The 23,940-nt window shown below is 46.3% G+C and overlaps 1 protein-coding gene across 3 annotated transcripts in view; it reads left to right on the top strand.

The window, feature by feature from the left end:
- Positions 1-23,940, top strand: part of FANCD2 (FA complementation group D2) — a 340,198-nt gene that overhangs the window by 240,296 nt on the left and 75,962 nt on the right. For all 3 annotated transcript variants that reach the window (XM_078776144.1, XM_068112928.2, XM_078776145.1), the window contains 6 exons: positions 4,955-5,065; positions 7,413-7,541; positions 7,711-7,829; positions 15,750-15,860; positions 22,208-22,338; positions 22,659-22,758. In XM_078776144.1, the coding sequence (XP_078632270.1) occupies positions 4,955-5,065; positions 7,413-7,541; positions 7,711-7,829; positions 15,750-15,860; positions 22,208-22,338; positions 22,659-22,758 (701 nt within the window). The remainder of the gene's footprint in view (positions 1-4,954; positions 5,066-7,412; positions 7,542-7,710; positions 7,830-15,749; positions 15,861-22,207; positions 22,339-22,658; positions 22,759-23,940) is intronic.

The following is a 23,940-nucleotide window of genomic DNA, read 5'->3' as shown; positions in this document are numbered from 1 at the left end:
AAAACAAAAGTTAAATGACGACTGGGATTACGGAGAGTAAAATTACAGTTCAGTACTTCGTGTAACCCCCACGAGCATTCTGGAGAGCACGTACACGTTGGCGCATGCTGTTCACGAGATTTGCCAAGGTTTGGACAGGAATCGCTTGCCATGCAGTGACAATAGCCTGCTGCAATTCACGCACAGAGGTCGGCTGCTGGTCCAAGTGGTCGATTTGACACGTTAATTCTGCCCACAAGTTCTCGATCGGATTCATATCCGGGGACATGGCAGGCCACTCCATATGCTCTACACCATGGTCAGCAAGAAAGCGTTGGATCATGCGAGCATGATGAGGCCGTGCATTGTCATCTTGGAAGACAAAGTTTCCTCGAAAGGCTGCACGAGCAAATGGAAGCAATGTTTCTTCCAGAATGGCCCTGTACTTGAACTGGTTCAGGTTTCCATTCAGAACAACCAGGTCAGTTTTGCCCTCTGCATGAAAAGCAGCCCAAACGGTCACCCCACCACCTCCAGCTTGGACTCTTGGCACTATACAATCTTTGTTGTAGGCTTCATGCACTTGTCTGCACACTCGGACGCGGCCATCTTGACGATAGACCAGAAATCTAGACTCGTCACTGAAGATCACGCGATTCCAGTGTCCTGGCTGCCATTGACGGTGCTCTCTGGCCCACTACAATTGGCGCTGGCGGTGTTGTCTGGTCAGGCATGGCTTTCTCAGGGGATGCCTGGCATGACAGCCTGCTTTGAACCAGTCATTGGTCGACTAGCCTTCTGGATACAGGCACATTTGTCAGTTGCTGCCACTCAGCCCTAAGCCGATTAGCTGACTTGGTACGGCCATTGCGGACTAACCGGTGCAGCTGGCGATCATCCCTCCTTGTGGTTCTGCGGGGACGTCCTGGCCTCGGTATTGGAGTAGGGACACCCCTCTGAGCATTTAGTTTCAGGATCTTTGACACCTGACCTTGAGTGATGCCATACTGCCGAGCAATAGCACGCTGTTTCATGCCGTAATTTCGTAAAGCCACCACTCCATGACAAACAGCATTGTCGAGTTGACGGACCATCTCCAGAGGAAGCGGCAATAACTTTTGGAGACGTGCTGCAGTTGTTTTCCACTAATACAGAACGCAACAACCCTTGTATACCCGACTGTGAAGCCAATCATCAAATGCACCTGTCCGTACATTTTGCCACGCCACTTGTGATATAATCCTGTTGTTGACTTCTTGCTGCGACAGACAATCAGTGACATGGTTCTTTTAACAAATAAATCACCAAAGTGTAAAATAAACTCACCAGATTGATATACTGAGTTAAGAAAGTAAATGGAAGTCAAGAAGAAAAAAAAATATTCCATATTAAATGCCAAGTCTGTGTATATATATATAGATATATAGATATATAGATATATATATAGATAGATAGATATATATATCGATATATATATAGATATATATATATATATGAGAGAGATAATAATAATAATAATTATGATTATGAATACTGTTTCATTAGAATGTATTATTTTTTAAATAAACCTCTTCCATTCAAACGTCTCATTACCTTCATCACTGAAGGTGGATAGAGGTTATGCTTTCACATATTTATGCTTGTCTGTCCGTGAGCAGGATGTCTCAAAAGTTATGGACGTATTCGGACGAAACTCAGTGAACAGGTTGGGTGTGTAACAAGGACGATTTGCTTCCATTTTGTTGAAGATCCATGTCTGGATCTGGATACTGGGATTTTTTAAGTGATTCTTCACCATTGAGAAATTGGGCCAAAAATGATATATAGCGTGATATCTCAAAAACGTTGTGGACAAAGCGATTCAATTTTGGTTATAAGGTCTGGATCCATATCCGGCCTATCAGTTGGATACAAAACGTAAACTTTTCACCGTGGTGGTGATATGTGCTCTAATGAGTGCTGTTCTAGTTTCTAAAAGAGAAGCTGTTTTTTGTTTTTTTCAAACAAAACATGCAGAGTACTCATGCATTACATTATTCCTAGAATGGAATTAATGTGACCCCATTTTCTGATAACAATATCTGCTTTGTTTACTTTATGTATCAAAGTGCCAATTTGTTTCCACCTATATGTGAAGGATCTTTTGTAGCTCTAGATTACCTTGATTGGTAATCCAAATTGGTAAATATAGATTTTGTAACTCTGGAAGTGACCGAAGTGCGGGGACCTAACAAATGACTGTCGGATTGGTTTTCATTTGAGTTGTAATTATTAAATGCGTTGTTAATCCTGAAATCCTCAAATGAAAGGTGATGTTGAGCACGATTGTGTTGACTGGCTGGATATCCAGTGAAAGGTGCTGGGAAAAAAAAAAGAAAATCTATTTTCTGATTTCTTAGTCATATTAATTTAGATTTCATTAGTGTGATATTTATATAATTTAGAACCTTCAAAACCAATTTGTATGGGTGAAAAGTGTTAAAATCGAGTCCTTTTAACAAGTTTTCACTTTCTTTGCCCGAAATGTATTTTTGAAAATAAAATTGAACTTTGAAATAAAATTGGCTGAGGCTTGCTGAGCGTGCAGCACTTGCAGCAAAGTCGCCGTGCCAGACGGAGTTTTTCTGGGAATTGTGATAAACTGCAGGTTGACGTCTTGGAAAGCAGGGCAGCATGTTCTGTAAACTGCAAAAGGAAATATATAGCAGCACTACTGGGTCTGGTTGGAACAAACGTGAATGAACCGTTAGTTTACCTTTCATGATCATGGGTATTTTGTTTTGTATTGCATTGACAGGACCTTGGAATAGTTTAAACCTATTTATAGGGTTGGTTGGGTTGGTTGGCCAGCTTAGGATCCTAGGATCCTGGGTTCGAATCCCGGTCGATCGCTGAATTAATGCCGGGGGGTTGACAGCCTGTCATCCTTCTGAAGTCGGCTAATTGAGTACCAGTTCACTGGTAATTCCCTGTTTGTCGTAAAAGGCGACAAACGGTTGGCGGCAGGAAGGGCATCCGGCCGTAAAACATTGCTTCAAAAAGGTGACCAAAAAAAACAACAACAACCACGGTCCCCGAAAAAGGCCAACCCCCGCTTTGCGGGGAAAAATGGCCTCTAAAGGTGGTTTTATTTTATTTTATAGGGTTGCTCACACATGGAGAGATCATGCAGAAATAAGCTGGAAGGGCAAAGCAGATTAGCCACAGAATCATAAACGCAGTTCAAGGAATGTAATTTGTATTCCACGTCGAGTCTTTGCTTTCGCTCTCCATCTTTATCAGGTGCAGAACTTGTACATCCAATTTCCCGACCAACGCTCTCCCCTCACTCCCTTCTGCCCCGTAGCCAAGTGCCCTTATAAAACCCCATCAATAAACAGAATAATTACAGAAAGATAATGACAAAAATCACAGCAGGAGAGAAATATTGCCACAATAATCGGAATTTTCATTCCAGTCATAAAACGATGCACAAACAGCAAATGTAAATTCAATATCGCAATAATTTAATGAGTTTTGGATTAATATTTGAGCGCAAGAGACTTTTGTCTGAACACCCGTGATGTGTATGTTATCTTGACTTTGCCCTCTATTTGGTCACTGTGATTGTCATTTTATCAGGAATATTATACCGAGGCATTATCGCTGAAAGAATATTTGGTACTTTCAGATATTTTTTTCTTCTTCTTCTTCTTGCATCGCTACCATGCTGAAGTGAACCCTTTTTGCCACCACGATCTACCAATCGACACCACCTTCTTCTTTTACTAATCGGGTTTGCTTTTTTGCCCAGTTTGCACTATTGAGTGCCGACGGTGCGAGATTATTTAAAACCAAGTGCATGCTCCTGTGGTTTGTTTTTAAATTGGGAAGAAACCTTTATGTATGCAGCAATTAAAAATTTAGGAGAATTGGACTGCTATCTCAGCACTTCCTGCAGTTACTCTGATGACCAATGCAGACCCCTATTGGCGATTAGAATCTCCTGAGGGTAGGGTTTCATTTTCAAGGGGTTGCTTTACATAGTATCCTTTGTCTTCACTGTCGGCACAAAGGACATGCATATATCACATGTAGGTCCAATATGATGAGGACCCGACTCGTTTTTTTTTTTTTTTTTTTTTTTTTGTATACTGAATCGAGGCTCGTGAAAGAGCTAACATTTACTTCACAAACAAATCAACCAGACAAACAAAACACACAAAAAGAGGGAGCGGAAAACAAGATGGGGAGAGAAGGGGAAGCACACAAACACAACATTTGAGAGCAGGGAGATGTGTGGAAGGGAGAGGGCTTGGGGGGAGGAGGCGTGGGAAGGGGGGGGGGGGGTGGAGGGAGAAGTATAAAACACAAGGACACCAAGGACTTCCAGGACAGAAGTTGGTATTTCAAAAAAGTGGAATTGGGGTGAAATTAGCGGGGGTAGAAAAGATCAAGGTTTTGGATGGGGGAAGATAAGAGATGGTGGTGAACAGCAGTTTTAAAGACCTGGAGGGTGGAGTGGGATTGAAGAGAGTGAGGGAGTTTGTTCCAGAGGCGGGAGAAGAGAGGAGTGAAGGTGAGCAGAGAGTCTTGATTTTGGCAGTTTGACCATAAGAGGGTTGCAGGCAGATCTTGTGCGACCTGTAGGAATATTTGCGGGACAGAGCCCAGAGAGAGCTGGGGGGGCAAGGCCAGAGAGGAGTCGGTAGAAGATGGAAAGACCACCAACCTGCCTGCGGTGAGTGAGTGAGAGGCCCTTGGAGTTAGCTTCATCGCGGGAGATTCCAATGCTTGACCCTCCGCTCCGAGACTCTCTCGGAGCGGAGGAAGGGTAAGACAACAGAAGACGAGATCCGCCAGCGGGCGGGTGAAGACTCTCCACCCGCCAGCCCCCTTCCCCACCTCAATCCTTACTCTTCCTTACATGAAGGAGAAATATAAACTTGTGACTTCATACATTTCCCATTTCCTTTTTGTTCTCTTACATGTGCAGGCAGCAGAAGTTGCACGGTTGGGTCCCAAGGAGTTGGTGTTTCTGCTGAACGATCTCACAGCCAAACTAGACCATATACTCATTCCACCCAAACGTAACTTATTTGCCAAGGTGAGAGTCTGGCTGGCTATTTAAAAGGTGTAAAAGGGATGTTGTGTAAATCATGCATCATTCTTGTAAGAAAATGTGTTGAAAGGGGTGTTTTGTCACACATGTGAGGCTGTGAAGAACGTATAGAGGATATAATGAGGCTGTGCTATGCATGTATTTTTTTTTTTTTGTATACAAGATCGAGGCTCGTGTAAGAGCTAACATTATTAACAAAAAAACAAACAAAAAACAAACGGACACATAAGACGAAATAAAGGGAGCGGGAAACAAGATGGGGAGAGAGGGGGAAGCACACAAGTACAACATTTGAGAGCAGGGACATCGGGAGATCTGTGGGAGGGAGAGGGCTTGGGGGGGGGGAGGTGTGGGAAGGGGGGTGTGGGGTGGGAGAGGTTAAAAAAACACATGGACACTGCTAGGACTTCCAGGAAAGAAGTCGGTATTTCAAAAAAGTGGATCTGGTGTGAATTAACGGGGGTAGAAAAGATCAAGGTTTTGGATGGGGGAAGATAAGAGATGGTGGTGAACAGCTGTTTTAAAGACCTGGAGGGAGGAGTGGGATTGAAGAGAGTGAGGGAGTTTGTTCCAGAGGTGGGAGAAAAGAGGAATGAAAGCGTGAAGGTGAGCAGAGAGTCTTGATTTTGGCAGTTTAACCATAAGAGGATTGCAGGCAGATCTTGTGCGACCTGTAGGAATATTTGGGGGACAGAGCCTAGAGAGAGTATGGGGAGCAAGGCCGGAGAGGAGTCGGTAGAAGACAGAAATTCCACCAACCTGCCTGCGGTAAGTAAGTGAAAGGCCCTCGGAGTTAGCTTCATCATGAGAGATTCCAATGATTCTGAAAACTTTGGTTTCAACAGCGTGAAGCCGAGCTAGGTGTGAGGCGCAGGAGTACCAGCCCAGAGGGGAGAGCAGTATTAAAGTTTAAAGAGCAGATTAAAGAGTAGAGCATGTTCTGTGGAGAGTACATTGAAGCTGGGCAGCACATGGAGGGAAACTATCAAGCTGCCTTACATATGGAGAGGTATAGTGAGGCTGTGCAATGCATTTGGAGGGACATAGTAAGGCTGTAACATTCATAAGGAGAAACGTAGTGAGGATGTGCATTTTATATGGAGGGATGTAGTGAGGCTGTGCAGTTCATATGAAGAAACGTAGTGAGGCTGTGCAGTTCATATGATAGGTCGGGGTGAGGCTGTGCAGTGCATATGATAGGTCGGGGTGAGGCTGTGCAGTGCATATGATAGGTCGGGGTGAGGCTGTGCAGTGCATATGATAGGTCGGGGTGAGGCTGTGCAGTGCATATGATAGGTCGTGGTGAGGCTGTGCCGTGCATATGATAGGCCGGGGTGAGGCTGTGCAGTGCATATGATAGGTCGGGGTGAGGCTGTGCAGTGCATATGATAGGTCGGGGTGAGGCTGTGCAGTGCATATGATAGGTCGGGGTGAGGCTGTGCAGTGCATATGATAGGTCGGGGTGAGGCTGTGCAGTGCATATGATAGGTCGGGGTGAGGCTGTGCAGTGCATATGATAGGTCGGGGTGAGGATGTGCAGTGCATATGATAGGTCGGGGTGAGGCTGTGCAGTGCATATGATAGGTCGGGGTGAGGCTGTGCAGTGCATATGATAGGTCGGGGTGAGGCTGTGCAGTGCATATGATAGGTCGGGGTGAGGCTGTGCAGTACATATGATAGGTCGGGGTGAGGCTGTGCAGTGCATATGATAGGTCAGGGTGAGGCCGTACTGTAGTCCACATTTTTAAAGACATTCAATTGTCAGTCAGGAAAAATCTGTCTCATTACATTGATGTCGATGGTGGCAGGATGGTTCTTGGATGCCAGTTTTTTAAAGTTCAGTGAAATGTGGGCCATTGTAAGTGTACTGCTGGAGAAACAAAAGTATCAGGCATGTTTCTGTTGAAAATAACACTTCATCAAGGGCAGAGATGTTGTTGAGTTGCACAGAAGTGGGTTATTGATTTGGCTTTAAGGTGTCACTTCCCTTTTGGGACAGTGCAAAGGTTGTGGAAAGGGAACGTGACCAGTTTGCTTTGTCTGCACAGTCTGCTTCTTCTGCACAGTCTGCTTCTGCTGCACAGTCATAGCACAGTCTGCTTTGTTGTTTGCAATAAAAAAAACCTTTGGCTCTTACTCATGTTTAACAGTGAAATCAGACTTGTATAACTCCGATGAAGTTTTCGTCGTTTGATCGATTGCCTTGTGTGGTTGAGAACAATCCATTATGGTTGTCCTGTCACCATGTGCTTTTCATGCTGATGATGTTAATCATAAATCCCCTGAAGGATGTATACCCCTGTAAGGTGACGGACACCCTTGATGTGTACAGAGCCGGACAGAGCATGGTGTCGGGTTTTCCCACCTACGGGAACGTGGTCCACAAAGAACTGTCGAGTTTACCGTGTCTCTCTTACCGACAATCTGCGACCATTTGGATAACGTGCACAGCTACTTCCTGGTATACGATGTGCCTTGGTTTTTAATCTGCACTGCACACTCACTGATTTATCTTCTATTTTGCTTTGTGTTCTTTTCATGCAGAAACGGCCGGATAAAAATGTTTGATGGCAATGCGGAGCACTCTTTGATGTAAACCCAACTGAATGCATTCAATCAATCAACAACAGGCAGTCCAAGAGAAGAACGATGGGATTGTCGACGGACCCCAAGTGAATTTGGAAGAGTTTGAGATGACGGCCACTTGTTACCAGCTCCTGCTGCATGTGCTGCTTGCACTCTTTTCCTGGTGTGTCCGTGCATGACAGAACATCTTTATGGGAATTTTAATGTTCCGATCAAATTAATGCCAAACCTTGCGGATATGAAAGACAAAATTATGATGTGATTGTGCACATAGAAACTCGGTAGAGCGCATACCCTCTGCCAGCCTGAATAGTTGACATTTTGTATCTCGCTGATAGGCTGGATCTGCATCCGGACCTTAACCAAAATGTAAACGGCTTGTTCTTGTCACCTACCCAACCTACCCACCAAGTTTCGCCCAAATCCGTCCACAACTTTTTGAGATCTTGTACCACGAATCGTTTTTGGCCCTCTACTTCAATGGTGAAAAATCAATAAAAACATTGTAGCATCCGGATCCGGAACTTCACCAAAAGCTAATCTATTCGACCTTGTCACACACCCACGAATGGTGTGCAGCAGGTACACCAACTCTTGTCCGAATACATCCCATGCTTTTTGAGATATCCTGCTCACAGACAAACATTGGTGTATACAAAACCTCCATCCACCTTTTGTGGCGGTAGTAACAACTTATTTTGCAAAATGTACAGGAAACCATATTTTACTGCAAATCATAGGTTTAACGTCACAGAGCATCCAAGGGATGCAGGTAACGATGCGACCACTCATTCATAGAAACAAGGGATGCAGGTAACGATGAGGAGTATGGGAGAACGCAAGTGGTAGACAAGATGGATACATAATGAAACTAGAACGCCACTCAGTAGAGCGCATACTCCCGCCGTGGGTCAAGTTGGAATAGTACGATTTCACAAAAGTTTGAGGGAGTAGTTCAGTGACAACACAAGACAGACACTGCACAGATATATATTTAGAATATATAGAAGATTGAAGGAGCTGGGGCTCCCACGTCGATCGGAAGAATGGACGCGACAAAAAGCTAGAATTCATCCGAGTTGCTTTAATGAAATCAAACACTCAGGCACTCTGAAAACCCGTTTATCGGTCAGCAATATATATCTATTCCTCCAGGGGGTTTGCCCAGGCCCGGCGCCAGGGGGCGTGGCCCAGCGTCCCGACCGAGGCCTGGCAAGTTGAGCGCGGGCCTGCCCGGGCGTCCTGGACGAGCCCGGCATGGTGATCGCTCCGCGTCCTTGATAGGTGCAAGGCGATTGTGAAAACCCAGCGGCAGCCGCTACACACGTCCCCCCAGAATCGACTTGCACCGGCAGGGTCAATTTGAGGGGGGTCCTGATGACCCGGCCGAAGCGACCCCTGGCGGGTCGTGGGAGGGGGTCCGGTGAGGTGGTGGGCGGTCGAGTGGGGGGCACCGTGGACGGGGGGCTGCCTCGCCGCGGCGGAAGGGCCACCCGTGGTGGGTGGTCGACGTCCACGTGCGCCGGCTTGAGGCGGTCCACTGCAATCCGGTCCGACCTGCCGCCGATGTCGATGACGAACGACTTGTCGTCCCGTCGCAGCACCCGGAAGGGCCCGTCGTACGGCGGCTGGAGTGGCCACCGATGTGCGTCGTGACGCACAAAAACATACTCCGCTGTGCGGAGTGCTGGGGGGACGTAGGACTGGGGGTCACCGTGGTGGGATGTTGGCACGGGGGCAAACCGTCGGGCGGCCTCCTGGAGGTCCGAGCGCTGGTGAGCTGCGGACCAGGGACTGGTAGCGTCGGGCACGAATTCGCCCGGGACGCGTAGCACCTGGCCATAGACAAGCTCGGCGGTGGATGCCTGGAGGTCCTCCTTGGGGGCCGTGCGAAGGCCCAAAAGGACCCACGGCAGCCGGTCGGCCCAACCGCCGTCTTGAAGGCCGGCCATGAGCGCGGCCTTCATGGAGCGGTGGAATCGCTCGCACAACCCGTTTGCTTGGGGGTGGTAGGCCGTAGTACGGTGGAGCTTGACCCCCAGGTTGCGGGCGACCGTGCCCCACAGCTCGGAGGTGAACTGTGGTCCGCGGTCTGACGAGATGTCCGCCGGTGCGCCGAAGCGGGCGACCCAGGTGGCGATGAAAGCCTGCGCCACGTCGGCGGTGGTGGTGGAGACGAGGGGAACGGCCTCCGGCCACCTGGTGGTCCTGTCCACCATGGTGAGCAGGTGTGTGAACCCCCGTGACGGGGGGAGGGGGCCCACCAGATCCACGTTGACGTGGTCGAAACGTCGTTCGGGCACGGTGAAAGGTGCCAGCGGGGCCTGGGTGTGTCGGTGGACCTTGGCCCGTTGGCAGGCCGTGCAGGTGCTGGTCCAATCGCGGACGTCCCGACGAAGGCCGTGCCAGACGAAACGCGCCGACACCAGCTTCTGGGAAGCTTTCCGGCCCGGGTGGGAAAGGCCGTGGAGGGAGGCGAAGATGCGGCGTTGCCAGGTGACGGGCACGATGGGGCGAGGCTGGCCTTGGGAGACGTCGCAGAGCAGGACAGTGTCCGCGCAGGGGATGTCGGCCAGGCGGAGGCCCGTGTCCGCCGCCCGGAGGGCTTGCACCGTGGTGTCGGTGGTTTGGTCCGCCGCCATAAGCGCAAAATCCACGCCCAGGTGGACCGCGTTCGCGCTGGCCCGGGAAAGACAGTCGGCCACGGCGTTGTTTTTGCCGGCGACGTGCCGGATGTCCGTGGTAAACTCCGACACGGCGGAGAGGTGGCGCTGTTGGCGGGCCGACCATGGCTCCGTGACCTTGGCCATGGCGTAAACCAACGGCTTGTGGTCGACGAACGCCGTGAAAGGTCGGCCCTCCAGGAGGTGGCGGAAATGGCGGACGGCCAGGTGTAGACCTAGGAGCTCCCGGTCAAACGTGCTGTATTTGAGCTCGTTCGGCCGGAGCTGCCGGCTGAAAAAAGCGAGTGGCTGCCAAACCCCGTTCACCCATTGCTCATGTACGGCGCCCACCGCGTAGTCGGAGGCATCCGTGGTGAGGGCGATGGGAGCGTTGAGCACCGGGTGAGCGAGCAGTGTTGCGTCGGCGAGGGCCCGCTTTGAGCGTTGGAAGGCCGCATCCATTGCTGCGGACCAGGCGATGTCGTGCTTGGCCGGCTTGCCCCGGAGGGCTTCGTAGAGGGGCCGCATGAGTTGAGCCGTGCGGGGCACGAAGCGGTGATAAAAATTCACCATTCCCAGGAATTCCTGCAGGGCCTTTATGGTGCGGGGACGCGGGAACGTGGTGATGGCCTCGACCTTGGTTGGCAGCGGCACGGCCCCGTTCTTGGTGATGTGGTGGCCCAAAAAATCAACGGCCGTCGTGCCGAAGTGGCATTTGGCCGGGTTGACGATGAGGCCGTGCTCGCTGAGGCGCCCGAACAGTGTTCGGAGGTGGAGGAGGTGCTCGGCCCGGGACGTGCTGGCGACGAGGATGTCGTCCAGGTAAACGAAAAGGAACGGCAGGTCACGCAGCACGCCGTCCATCAAGCGCTGGAACGCCTGAGCCGCGTTCTTGAGACCAAACGGCATCCGCAAGAATTCGAATAAGCCGAACGGCGTGATGACTGCCGTTTTAGGGACGTCGGCCGCCCTGACAGGTACCTGGTGATATCCCCGTATGAGATCAATTTTCGAAAAAATGACCCGTCCCGCCAGACGGGCGGAGAAGTCTTGGATATGCGGGATCGGGTACCTGTCGGGGGTGGTAGCGTCATTGAGACGGCGGTAGTCGCCACACGGGCGCCATCCACCCCCCGGCTTTGGCACGATGTGCAGTGGCGAGGCCCACGCGCTATCGGAGCGCCGCACGATGCCGAGGTGCTCCAACGCGTCGAATTCGGCCTTCGCTACGGCGAGCTTGGCTGGGTCGAGGCGGCGGGCCCTGGCGTAGACCGGCGGGCCCGTGGTTGGTATGTGGTGCTCGATCCCATGCCGTACTGCGACGGCCGAAAACGTCGGCCGCGTGAGGGCCGGGAACTCCGTGAGCAGGCGAGCAAACTCGTTCGCCGCCGGGACGGTGCATGCCAGCTCGGTCGGCGCGGAGCTGCTCAATGTGCATACCAGGGAGCTGAAGGTTTCAGCGTTGATTAAACGACGCCGTTGGACGTCCACCAGCAGTCCGTGTGCGCAGAGGAAGTCGGCGCCTAGCAGAGCCATGGGCACGTTGGCGGTTACAAACGTCCAAGCAAAGCGTTGGCCGCCGAAGCAGAGGGTGACGTTGCGCGGGCCGAAGGTGCGGATAGTCGATCCGTTGGCCGCAACCAAGGAGGGGCCGCAAACCGCGGATTGCCTGCCCTGGTCAGAGGCGGGTATGACGCTCAGTTGGGCGCCGGTGTCGCACAGGAAGCGCCGTCCGGACGCTTTATCCGTGATGAACAGTAAGTTGCCCGTGTGGCCGGCGCTCATGGCTGGTAATGAACGCCGGCCCGGCCGTTTCCCGGCCTCCCGAAGGTGCACGGGGGTCGGTATGTTCGGGCCTTCTGTCCGAACCTGGCATGATAGTAACACCACGCTTGGTCAGGTGGAGGCCTCGTTCGTCGTGCTGGAGGTGGTCGGCTCGGTAGAGCGGCCGCCAATTGCGTCGGCAGTTCGGCCGTCGACCGTGCCGGGTGCTCGGGCGCCATGGGTGTTGCGTCGGACGGCGGTGGGTCCCATGTCGCCGCTGCGATGCGCTGTCCTGCGGCGGAGATCTTGTCGGCTTCTCTGGCAAGGGCCCGGGGATCTGTGATCGTCGTGCTTGCCAGGGCGAGGCGTACCGGGTTAGGCAGCTGACGGAAGAACAGCTCCCGGAACAGGAATGCCGGAGAGTGCTCGCCGAGCAGTGAAAGCATGTAGTCCATTCGCTCGGAAGGGCGCGTGTCGCCGAGCTCAGGCAGTTCGAGCAGGCGCCGTGCGCGTTCCGCCGATGGGAGGGCGAAAGCATCGAGGAGCAGCTTCTTAATCGCGCCGTATTTGTCAGCGGCTGGCGGGCGTTCGAGGAGGCTCAGGGCGCGGGCCGCGGTAGCCGACCCGAGCGCAGCTACCACATGGTGGAAGCGGGTGTCGTCGGCCGTGATGCCTCGCAGGGCGAACAGGGACTCCGCCTGTGCGAACCAAACCGCCGCGTGAGCCTCCCAGAAGGTAGGCAGTTTAAGGGCGACTGCCGTGTCCATGTCGATAGGTCACCAATGAAGGAGCTGGGGCTCCCACGTCGATCGGAAGAATGGACGCGACAAAAAGCTAGAATTCATCCGAGTTGCTTTAATGAAATCAAACACTCAGGCACTCTGAAAACCCGTTTATCGGTCAGCAATATATATCTATTCCTCCAGGGGGTTTGCCCAGGCCCGGCGCCAGGGGGCGTGGCCCAGCGTCCCGACCGAGGCCTGGCAAGTTGAGCGCGGGCCTGCCCGGGCGTCCTGGACGAGCCCGGCATGGTGATCGCTCCGCGTCCTTGATAGGTGCAAGGCGATTGTGAAAACCCAGCGGCAGCCGCTACAAGATAATGTTTAAAAAAAACAAGGTAATTTCACTTACATTTTCGGATTCAGCGTTCAATTCTATATACGTGAGTGTATTTTGAAGCATGTGTGACTTCAAATAAAATTGTAAGCCAGGAAAAACGTTCGTTTCATTCCTTAGGGATACAACATGTAAAACTGGTCCAAACGTCAAAACAAAACTCGCTCATTTTAAGTCGTACAAGCTAATGCGACCACTCATTCTTCTGGGAAGAATCCCGTGCACATGCTTGTCACACTTATAAATCACCTAAGTCTTTATAAGTTCATCAAATACTGACACCGCGATTGACATTCGCTGAGGGAAATGTTGACATCTCTTCTGAGGTAGGAAAAAACCCAAAAAAAAACAGTTTTAAAGCATTATACGTATCAAACGACACATTTTATGAAAGGGGGAAACCTAATACACACTTTGGTGGTTTTAAAATGACAGAATATGTCTTTATTAAAAAGAAAAAAAAGAACCTTGAAGACAACGCTGCTAAAAAAAAATACACCGTTCTAATGCATAACCACGAGTTTAAACTACATTTACAACAAATATGAAAACTATTTTCATATCACAATGTTAAATATAGAATATATAGAAGATAATGTTTAAAAAAAATGAGCCCTATCTTCCAATGGTAAAAAAAATCCATCAAAAAATTTCTGGATCCGGAATAATATCCTGAGCTTCACCAAAAACTAATCAATTCTTCCTTATCCCAAGGGCAATCATCCCACCAACCTTCATCCAAATCCGTTCAGAACTTTTCCAGATATCTTGTTCACACACGAACACACACACACACACACACGGACGGACGGACGGACACGATCGAATGCATTACTCCCTAGCGGGAGTAGAAATTGAGAGGTTTGGGCGTGGTTTAATGGGTGGAGAAAAGATCATGGCTTTGGATGGTTTGGATGGATGGCTTTGGATGGAAAAAATCATGGCTTATTAAAGCTTTATTCCTACAAATAACCTTTGTTGTTGTGGAAGGAAATCAGGGGTCTTATTCCCCAAAGACCGGCTCAAAGGTTCATTGAAACGTTTTATTAAAAATAATCTCTTTACAGTGCAAACTATCATAATGTGCACATCATTGATAGGAGAGACGAGTCATGCTGCCTTCCCGACATCATAGCTCCCTTTACTGATAGTCTCAAGAATCAATCCTTATATACCTTCATGTCCTCAAACAGGGGGAAGGGATATTTGCATTGCTGCCTGAACCTGAGGGCAGCAAGTTGCTTGATACAATGGAAGTCTGTTTCACCGCAAAGGAAAGATATGCAGATTGTAAAACAATAATCAGAGTGAGGTTGCATTTCAAGTTAATTAACTTTCAAAAGTTAACAATGCTCAATGTGACCTCTAGATGAGTCATAGAGGCCATGCAAGCCTTTGCAAATAGTTGGAAAATTGTCTGAAATGCAGATTAGATCAATAGGACATGTAGATTACCAGTCAGCAGTTTCTCTCCTCAGAGCCAAAGGTAGCCAAATTGAAAAGTAACAAAACACGATGACACAAAAAATTGAAAAAGGCATAATTTACCATTTAAGGTGACTAGTACACCCATGGCCTATCGGAGCGACAGGACGGGTTATGTTCTTATCTTCTTTGGGGTATATAAATTACAATAGATCTAGGCTCTGATCCTTAGTCTGTGGTGGACAAGATAAGCATGTAATGCCTCAATAATGTCGGGATTCCTCTCGATTTCTTTCAGTTTAGTGTTAAACAGCAGTAGTGATTGTTTAAAAAGGTAATCCTATGTTTGTAGTTTGTAATATTTTTTTTCTTCTGATAGGTTTGCCCCACGGTATGCCACAGTAAGCTTCTAATACGTGCTAACATAACGTTTGTTCAAGGAGGAAAAACCCCTTGATGAGGGGGGATGTTATTAATACTGTATTAATATTGTTTTGTAATAACATTAATATTATGCTATTATCATCAGTGTTATTATTATTCTTGTCATTAGAAGCGGTCTTGGAAAAAATTCCACGATTCGCTATCTTAACACGGATTTTGCCAAAGGTGGTAAATTCCCTTGGGCAGAGGGGGGAATTAAGTTGCTGCAACCTCCATCGTGTGATCCTTAATCCTCCTGTCAAGTTTGGTTTTTATTTGTGAAGTAACGACTGAATGCATTGAGGTCAGACAGAGAGATAGACCGACAGACCCCAAATTACGTATTTAGTATGATTGTAGATTAAACATTTTATCAACATCATTCCAGCAAAAAACACTTTAATTAAAGCTTTATTACTACAAATAATCAATTTATCATTTGCAACATTTATTTTCGATTTCCTTGTACATTTGCAAAACAGGATTTTATGGAACATTTAATTTCTTCCCATGCTCTCCCACCCTCCACACCACACTATTTCCAAGCTCATTTGCTGAGGATTTTATTTTTATTGTTTTGGGCTTCTTCTTTTTTTCTCCAACCTGTTGCATTCAGTGAAGATAGGCAAACATAAAACAAACCACCTCTGAATTGTGATACCTCATCGGCATGCGTTTTCCCTTCTAATCAGGGGAGGCTTTGTGCAGCCGGAAAACCGAAGCTTGCTTCGTTCAGCTCTAAGCATATTGGCTGGCCGCCTGCAACCAGGAGAAGCTGCACAGAACCTGGATCACATGTTGGGGTATGCCTCAGAATACCTCATTTTCTAATTCCAGTGGTTCCCTTCGTGATTATGCGGTTGATCAAAACTGCTGCCACCTCCTATTTCTTCTTGAACGCTATCCTTTCGTTGTAGTGTCCAAGTCTGTTTGTAATGTTCAGTGCTCTTTTGTTTGTTGCTTGTATCAAGGGAATGGGATGGGACGTTAATGACTGTCTCATACATACCAAGTCCTATTGTTCCTCTCACTCAAGCTCGGGTCAAACCCCGACGGGCCTTGGCTTGCTTTCAGCTCAGCAAATGTCCGCTCTCCTTCAGCATTCCTGGTTTATTACTTTATACACAACACGTATGTGGCTTTCTGATGCTGAATAGTAATATTCGTAAAATAATAGTAATTAATTCCACTTTTTTGAAGCTGACTTAAATATTTTGCAAGCCACTCATAAGGCGATTTGCAAGGAAAGGTTTAATGCGAGGAAGGCTAGTTATAAGCACTGATAATGTTATCAGGACTGACTGAATATAATTAGCCCGTCCCCTGCACAGCAGGAGACAGGTGTGTGTGTGTGTGTGTGTGTGTGTGTGTGTGTGTGTGTGTGTGTGTGTGTGTGTGTGTGTGTGTGTGTGTGTGTGTGTGTGTGTGTGTGTGTGTGTGTGTGTGTGTGTGTGCGCGTGTGTTAAAAAAGTGTTATTATTTTGTTCCACCGTCGTAACTTCTTTACCATTTGAGGTTTGTCATGAAATTTTCACCAAAGCTTTATTATGATATTACGGAGAAGGCAAATTAATAATTTTCTTAAAAGGTCAAAGGTCAGCGTCACATAAAATCGTCAATTTTCAACCGATTGAACTGACATTTAAAGAATTTGCATATTGGGTCATGGAATTGGTTCACCAATCAAAAGCTAGAAGCTGATTGTTTTTTTTAAATCAAAAGGTCAAAGGTTAAGGTTGTGTATATGGAATTTTGAGCATACAGAAGAAGAAGACTTCTGAATACAAGCAGATGGGCTTTTCATTTTCAGATGCTTTCTCGTTTTATTTGGTTCTAAAGTTTGACAAATTTTTTTGACAATTACGGATTTTCAACATTGTTATCCTCAAACCAATTCCTAACATATACCGCAGTGTGGAAAGACATGATGACGCTTGAAGTAAAAAGGCTGGAAAATGTATTTTGTGAATAAATAGTGTGAACAAGAAGATTGATTATACAATATACTCTGGAAAAGTAGTCTTTGTGAAGGCTTGTGTTGGTGTCTGAGTCAGCAGACAAATCGAACAATGGATTTTTGAAAGCTGATGAGAGTATGTTGTCCATTGTAGGTAGTTGCACCTTGCTTTATCAGCTTTCAGTTGTATAATCCTTCATATACCACTGCAGATTTTAGTTTAGGACTTGTAGTGGAGAGAGTTAGGACTTGGTGTGGGGGCAGTTGAGGACTTGAATGGTGGGTGAGGTGGGGGAGTTGAGGACTTTGTGTGGCGAGGTGTTTGAAGACTTCGAGTTGGGGATGGATTTGAGATATTGGGGTTAGGCAGCGGAAGAGGAGGGTTGAGTCCTTGGCGTTGGGTGGGGGGAGATTAAGGACTTGGTGTCGGGGTGTTGGGTGGGTTGAAGACTTGGTGTTTGGAAGGTTGAGTTGAGGAATTGGTGTTGGGAGGGTGGTGTTGAGGACTTATGGATGGGAAGGGGGGGGGGGGGGGGAAGTTGAGTACTTTGGGGTTGATGACTTAGGGTGGGGGGTGGAGCTGAGGACTGGGGTGCAAGGGAGGTGATTTAATTAGGCAACATCTTTAGGGAGCACATAGCTAGAAAATATTAAATTCACATGATACTTAACTATTCTTTGCATAATATTGTTGAGGTCACATATTTTACATTACATGGAATTTCCATGGGTACCTGCTCATTGATATATTCCCAGTAGCTTGCAAATGTCAATAAGTTGTCACTGCACCTCAGAGTCTGCATGTCCGATTATGTGTTGTTACACTGTTGTTACACTCGTCACAATCACTTCTACATGCATTGGAGCACACCAAATCTTCTCTGTAGCATTTGCATCTCCTTGCAGCAGTTATTCTGACAGGTGAGTGAGTCTGACAGGTGAGTCCAAAGCCATTATGACAGTTGTAGACAGGTGAGTGGTGTCTGTCTTTCTTTCTTCTACCGCCTCCTCTCTGGTCTTGCCCCCTTTGCTCTTTCCATGAGTTGTCCCTTTCCTCCCAACCCCCAGTTTCCTGCATGATGCACATGGCCCACATCAACCCCCTTCTGGTGAAACTCCCAAAATCCAGGATCACTGCTCAACTCCACTCATTCATTCCTCTTTTTTTTCCCCACATGTGAAATCAACATCAATTTCCACATCCTCTTCAATCTCATACTTCCTTCCACTTCTTCAAAACAGCTATTCACCACCATCTCACATCGTCCCCAACCCAAAGCTATGATATTTCTACCTTCATTAACGCGGAAGGGAAAGGTGTATGCTGCATGTGTGAGAAGTGTTATGATTTATGGGAGCGAGACGTGGGTAATGAACGTAGAGCAGCAACAAAGGCTGGAAAGGGTGGAAATGTGAATGGTTCGGTGGATGTGTGGAGTATCGTTGAGAGAGAGGAAGACAAATGATGAATTGCGAAAGATGATGGGAATAGAGCCTGTGATGGATGCTGTGAAGAGAAACAGGTTGAGATGGTTTATTCATGTGTTGAGGAAGGATGGAAGTGACTGGTTGAGAAGAGTGATGGAAATGAATGTAGAAGGAAGTAGAGGACGGGGAAGACCGAGAAAGACTTGGCTAAAGATGGTGGAAGAAGAAATGCGGGCAAGGGGATTAACAAGGAGAGATGCAGAAAATAGGGCAAAATGGAGAACATTGTCATGGGGACCGCAAGGCTAACCCCCGCTCTGGCAGGGAAAATGGCCTTAAAATGCATGTTGTTGTTGTTGTATTAACGCCATCCCTCCTATCCCCAAGTCCACCTCCTTTTAAATTTCCAGTTTTTCCTTCCTAAGAGTTTCCTTCGGAATCCATCTTGTTCACTCCAGGCATCCTTTCCTGCCCCCATACTTCCCCACACCCATTATTTGTCCAGGTCTCCCTCTATTTTTTCATTCAATTCCGCTGTTGGTGTTTCCCACCTCCCCTCTCTACTGTTCCTCTTGTTATGTCGCATTCTGTTCCATTCAGTGTTCTAGCTCAGACATGAGCCTCGACTCTGTATACAATAAAAGGTTTGCATGAAGTATTGAATTATATAATGATTAATATGAAGGAGGAAACTAAACATAAACAATATGGGATTTCTAGTAGAAGTAGATGTCGATTACCCAGAAGAGCGAAAAAAGCCAGAAGATTACCAAGAACAGAAGAGAAAGTTATATGAGAAGCATGAAGACCTTTTACTGGAAAGAACAAAACAAGACATTGAAAAATTTAGCAAATACCAAAAATCTTTAATGTATGAGAACTACAAAGCAACTGAGACACTAATGATAACCTTTGGAGATAAAACTAAATATAGCTTTCACCAAAGAAGCTTGAAAACAAGCTTTAGGAAATGGAATAAAATTACAAAAGAGTCACAGGATTATGAAGTTTAATCAACATATTTAGCTTAAGAAATAAATTGCTTTTAATACATATCTAAAAGTGATTTTGAAAGAGTATTATATATCATTGAATAATTATATTTTTGGGAATATGATGGAAAATGTTAGAAATAGACATTTATATACTTGTTCTTTTCATTTGGCATATTCAAATGTTGCTTTTTAATGGTGTTTCCAATGTGGGGTTCTAAAATTCTTACATTTGGACATTCTCCTGTAGGCTCTCACCAGATATTATTGCTGTTATTAGAGACAATTATGCAAATGTAGTGTCCAGCAGATGATCAGACAGCTCGCCAAAAGTCTTACACTGAGTGTTGTCTGTGCTCACCATTTGTAGAAGAGGTGATGACTCTTCACCTCCGATCTTCTCATTGTAAAAGTATTGACACCATTATATTACCAGGTCTGAGATGTTTATTTACAGGTTTACTCAAGTCTCGACGTTTAATGGTCTCTGGGTTCATTGCATACACACACACACACGCACGCACGCACGCACGCACGCACGCACGCACGCACACACACACACACACAATAAAGCTAAAACATTTTAGAATCTCCCTTGATGATCAGGCCGAAGCTCAGGGTGTGTTGCGCTCATAACACAGGCAGGTTAGCAATCTCTCCTTTTTGCTCCCTTCTATTTTCTGATATTGCTCTATGTTCTCTCAGTACTCCAACACTCCATGTCTACTCCAGGATCCACGCGTTCTTCCACTAACTGCCTCCCGGTTAGTCTTCCAAAATCCAGGCTGAACACATATCGTTAACTATTTTATTCCACACTTCTTCCGTCTACGAAACCACCTTCCAGAGGCTCTTCTGTTTCGCTCTTCTCTCTACAGAAGTTGGCAAACATCACTTCCATCCACAAGAATGGTGAATAAACAGACCCTTCCAACTATAGACCAGGGAGCATGCTTATCAGGGAATCCACCATTGTTTCCAATGTAACGTCTTTCCTGTTTTCAAACAACCTGATCTCTGACCATCAGTTTGGATTCCGTCTCTGTTACTCAACTCTGAACATGCTTCTGCTCTTCTCTCAGCAACGGTTGGAGAACCTCCATCTCAAACAAGTTGTTCGCGCTGTCTCCCTTGTTATGTCTTGGACATTCAACAATCTGGCGGCATCCTGCTTTGCTTGCCAGGCTCTCTGCATTCTCCCTTGCTCTTCCATGAACCTCACTCTGGCAAAGACAAAAAACCTCCTGTATAGGAACAAAAAACCCCCATCTGCAGCTCCCTCTGTGCACACCTTACATTTGAATGTAGCTGCCACACTGGTTAATGACCCTCTCAAACCACGACATAGGGAGAAGAGATATTATCTCCTCCCTTTCGAGGGAGTAAATCAACATTATTGAAGAGCTTATGTCTTACTTTTTGACTACACTTGCATTGGTGAGTAATCTATTGTGGCTTACTACTCCTGCGCATCCTCTTCTTCCTATGTGACATGATTGTTTTTGTCAAATAATCAATATGACTTGGACTAGCACATATATTGAGCCAGGATAAGCAAGCAGCATTTCCTGCCTGGTTGGTAATTAGTAAGATTACCTTTTGGCCCATTCTTGGTGGTTTTCAGTCTGAACTGGACATTTAATTTGACTCAACGTTTCCTTTTTATAATCTTGTTAATACTGACTTTCTTTATATTGTTTTTCTCAAAATTGTCCCTTCGGATAGGAGGTACATCGATCAACTTGAACCGGCACTCGGTAGAGCGCATACCTCCGCCAGGCTGAACAGTTGAAAAAAAAAAAAAATTGTATACAAGATCGAGGCTCGTGTAAGAGCTAACATTAATGCATAAGAAAAGAAGCAAATGCATTCTCCGTTGCCTGGGTCAATGGACCTAGACCTTACATCACTGTTGAAGTTTTGGACCTGTAATTCGAGCTTTGGACACCAACCTTCCTTCAAAGCAAAGCGATTCCCAGATTGTCTTTGTGCTCTTAAGGATGGCCTTCGTGATCTTTGTTAACTGATCAACTATCAATTTTTATCATTCACCGAGGCCTGTGCTAGTTTTGATGACTAATTTAATTTCTCATATTACCTTAATGACTCAATTCTGCACCACCGCCCAAATTGGACCTGAGGTAGCCTCGACCCTTACCTTCCTCCCCCCCTTGCTATACTTTGGGGTGTGGAGAAGTGTGTACAACATGTTAATTTTAAGTTTGGTGATACTGTACTATACTTTTTACAAATTTCCACTGCTATCATGCTTTTTACATTCACTAAATTATTTTTTATGTGGTAATACCATGACATATGAATCAGGAGTCGATTTGCTAAGAGCATATAGTACCCAACAAGGCTTCTCAGTTCCAGAATATCCCCTTTTCCATTCCTCCCCCGATGTTTTTCAGGTTTCTTTTCTCTTTTGTTTTTTTCCCTAATCGCTCATGTCTGCGATGCGATGCTTGTACCTCTGCCAACACATGGCTCATGTGACCTTTGTGGCAAACAGCAAGCTGTGCACCCATGCTCATTAAAGCATGCGAGCCAATTTTGTCAGAGTTTGGAATTTAACATGCCTGTCTTTTTGTGTTCTGAATTGGCTTTGATGTTCAATTCTTGATTTGCTATTATTCCTCCCATCTCTCCCTCTTCTTCAGCTTTACTTCTTCCTGATAGGATATATAACAAATCCCATCTAGTTTTCGTCAGTGTTTTACATGGTAAAAGGTTAACGCCAAGTTGTTTTTGCTCTCGCACCCCACCGTAGGCCTACCTTTTTATACCTGCAAGGGTTTGCACAAACAATACCCATCTGCTCCTCGGCTGTCATTCTTGTAAATATTCTTGTGGCTTTAGGTGAAAAAATCTCAACTCCACATCTCAGTCGCTCTAAAACAGGTCAGTTGGTTCACCTGAATGTAATATATTTCTTGTGTTAAGGTGATAAGAAGTTGTATTTTCTTCCCTGGATTTGTCCATCGAGCATAATGACGTCATCTTTTTGGAATTACACGCATTGCCTTGTTTGTCTGACTACGTCTATTTATTTGTCACTGTTATTTTATTTTATTTTTACTTTTACTTGTGTTTTCCTTTCTTCTGTTCTTTTTCTTTCTCATTATTCTCTTCCATTATTTTTCCTCGTTTTTTCCCCCTTTGATCATTGTTTTTTTCTCCCATTTGCCTATTTTCTCTGCCTCCCTTTTGTACGTTGCCAGCTGCTGTGGCCTTGGGGTTCTTAAAGCAAGTATGGCTGGCCCCAACAGGACAACGCGAGTCAGGTACCAAATACAACAAAGCCCTCGATTCCCTCCTCAGGTAAGTGTGAGCAATTTAATTTTCACAGTGGATGCTTATTTTTATTACAAAAGCGAGTGAATTTCTTTTATTTCCGCCTTATTAATATTGAGGAGGATGAGTATTTATAGCCACTTAAACTTATCTATTTATTACATATACCAGTATGCAATCTTTTGCCCAACCCTCTCCCCTTACTGACATTGCTGGTGCTTCTTTCACTTCACATTTTTGTTTCCATTGAAGCGCTGTTCTTTTCCCATTACCTCATTTCCGTCCCCTAATGAACATTGAATTAACTGTAAGCAGTTACCTATTCGGCATGCACCATATTAGGCTTTAAACACCTGTTTTATAAAACCATCGCTATTGGGATGAGTGTTCAAGTTTAAATCACTTGGTTAAGCAATAATGCATGTTACATATGCTCACACCTCCATCCATTGTTCCCTTGTCGTTATTTTGTAACTCGAATTTTTGGTTTTGTTACCGAGATTATGCTGCACAACTACTGTTTAAATCCCATTGCTAGTGCGTGCACTTTTGTATAAGAAAACTCAATTTGAATACTTGATGAGGTGATATTCCTGATGAAAAGCATTTTACACCTTAACCCCCTTCAGTTAGTGTGGTGGGGCTTTGGACTTGGTTAGTAACATGCAAAAGGGAGTTGAGATACCCCGCTGCACTAACGGAGGGTTAACAAAGAACCTTCAGCACAATTATGTTAGCTGCCATTTGCTTGATGATTGTCTAACTTGTTTGCTGCTTTTGGCCATTCAATGCATTAAGTGTTGTGTTTACAATGCAATGCACTTGCACCTGAGAGCTGCATTCTTTATTTTCAATTTTTGCTCATTATGAAGTTTCACGTAGGCTTGTCATGTGCCATTAAGGTTAATTTGACATTACTATTGTTTTACAACCGACAAGGCCTTTGTTAGTATTTCAGTGAAGTACTATATTCCTGCTGAAAAAAATCCAGTGAGTGCAATAATACGCAATATAGATGGAAATGGTTTGGACATATTGAAAGAATGGAGTAGGAAAGACGAGTGAAAAAAATACAGTAAATCAAAATAGGATGAACAGTCACCAACCAATGGGTAGACCAAGAACCAGATTGAAGCAAACGGTGGAGGAGGATCTAATGAAGCTGGAATTAATATGGAAGAACAGCATTTAGTCCAAGAGAGGAGAGGG

The sequence above is a fragment of the Myxine glutinosa genome, chromosome 4 (assembly GCF_964187855.1).
Source record: "Myxine glutinosa chromosome 4, kmMyxGlut1.1, whole genome shotgun sequence".
NCBI classification, from domain to species: domain Eukaryota; kingdom Metazoa; phylum Chordata; class Myxini; order Myxiniformes; family Myxinidae; genus Myxine; species Myxine glutinosa.
This window is presented reverse-complemented; position numbering and strand designations above follow the sequence as displayed.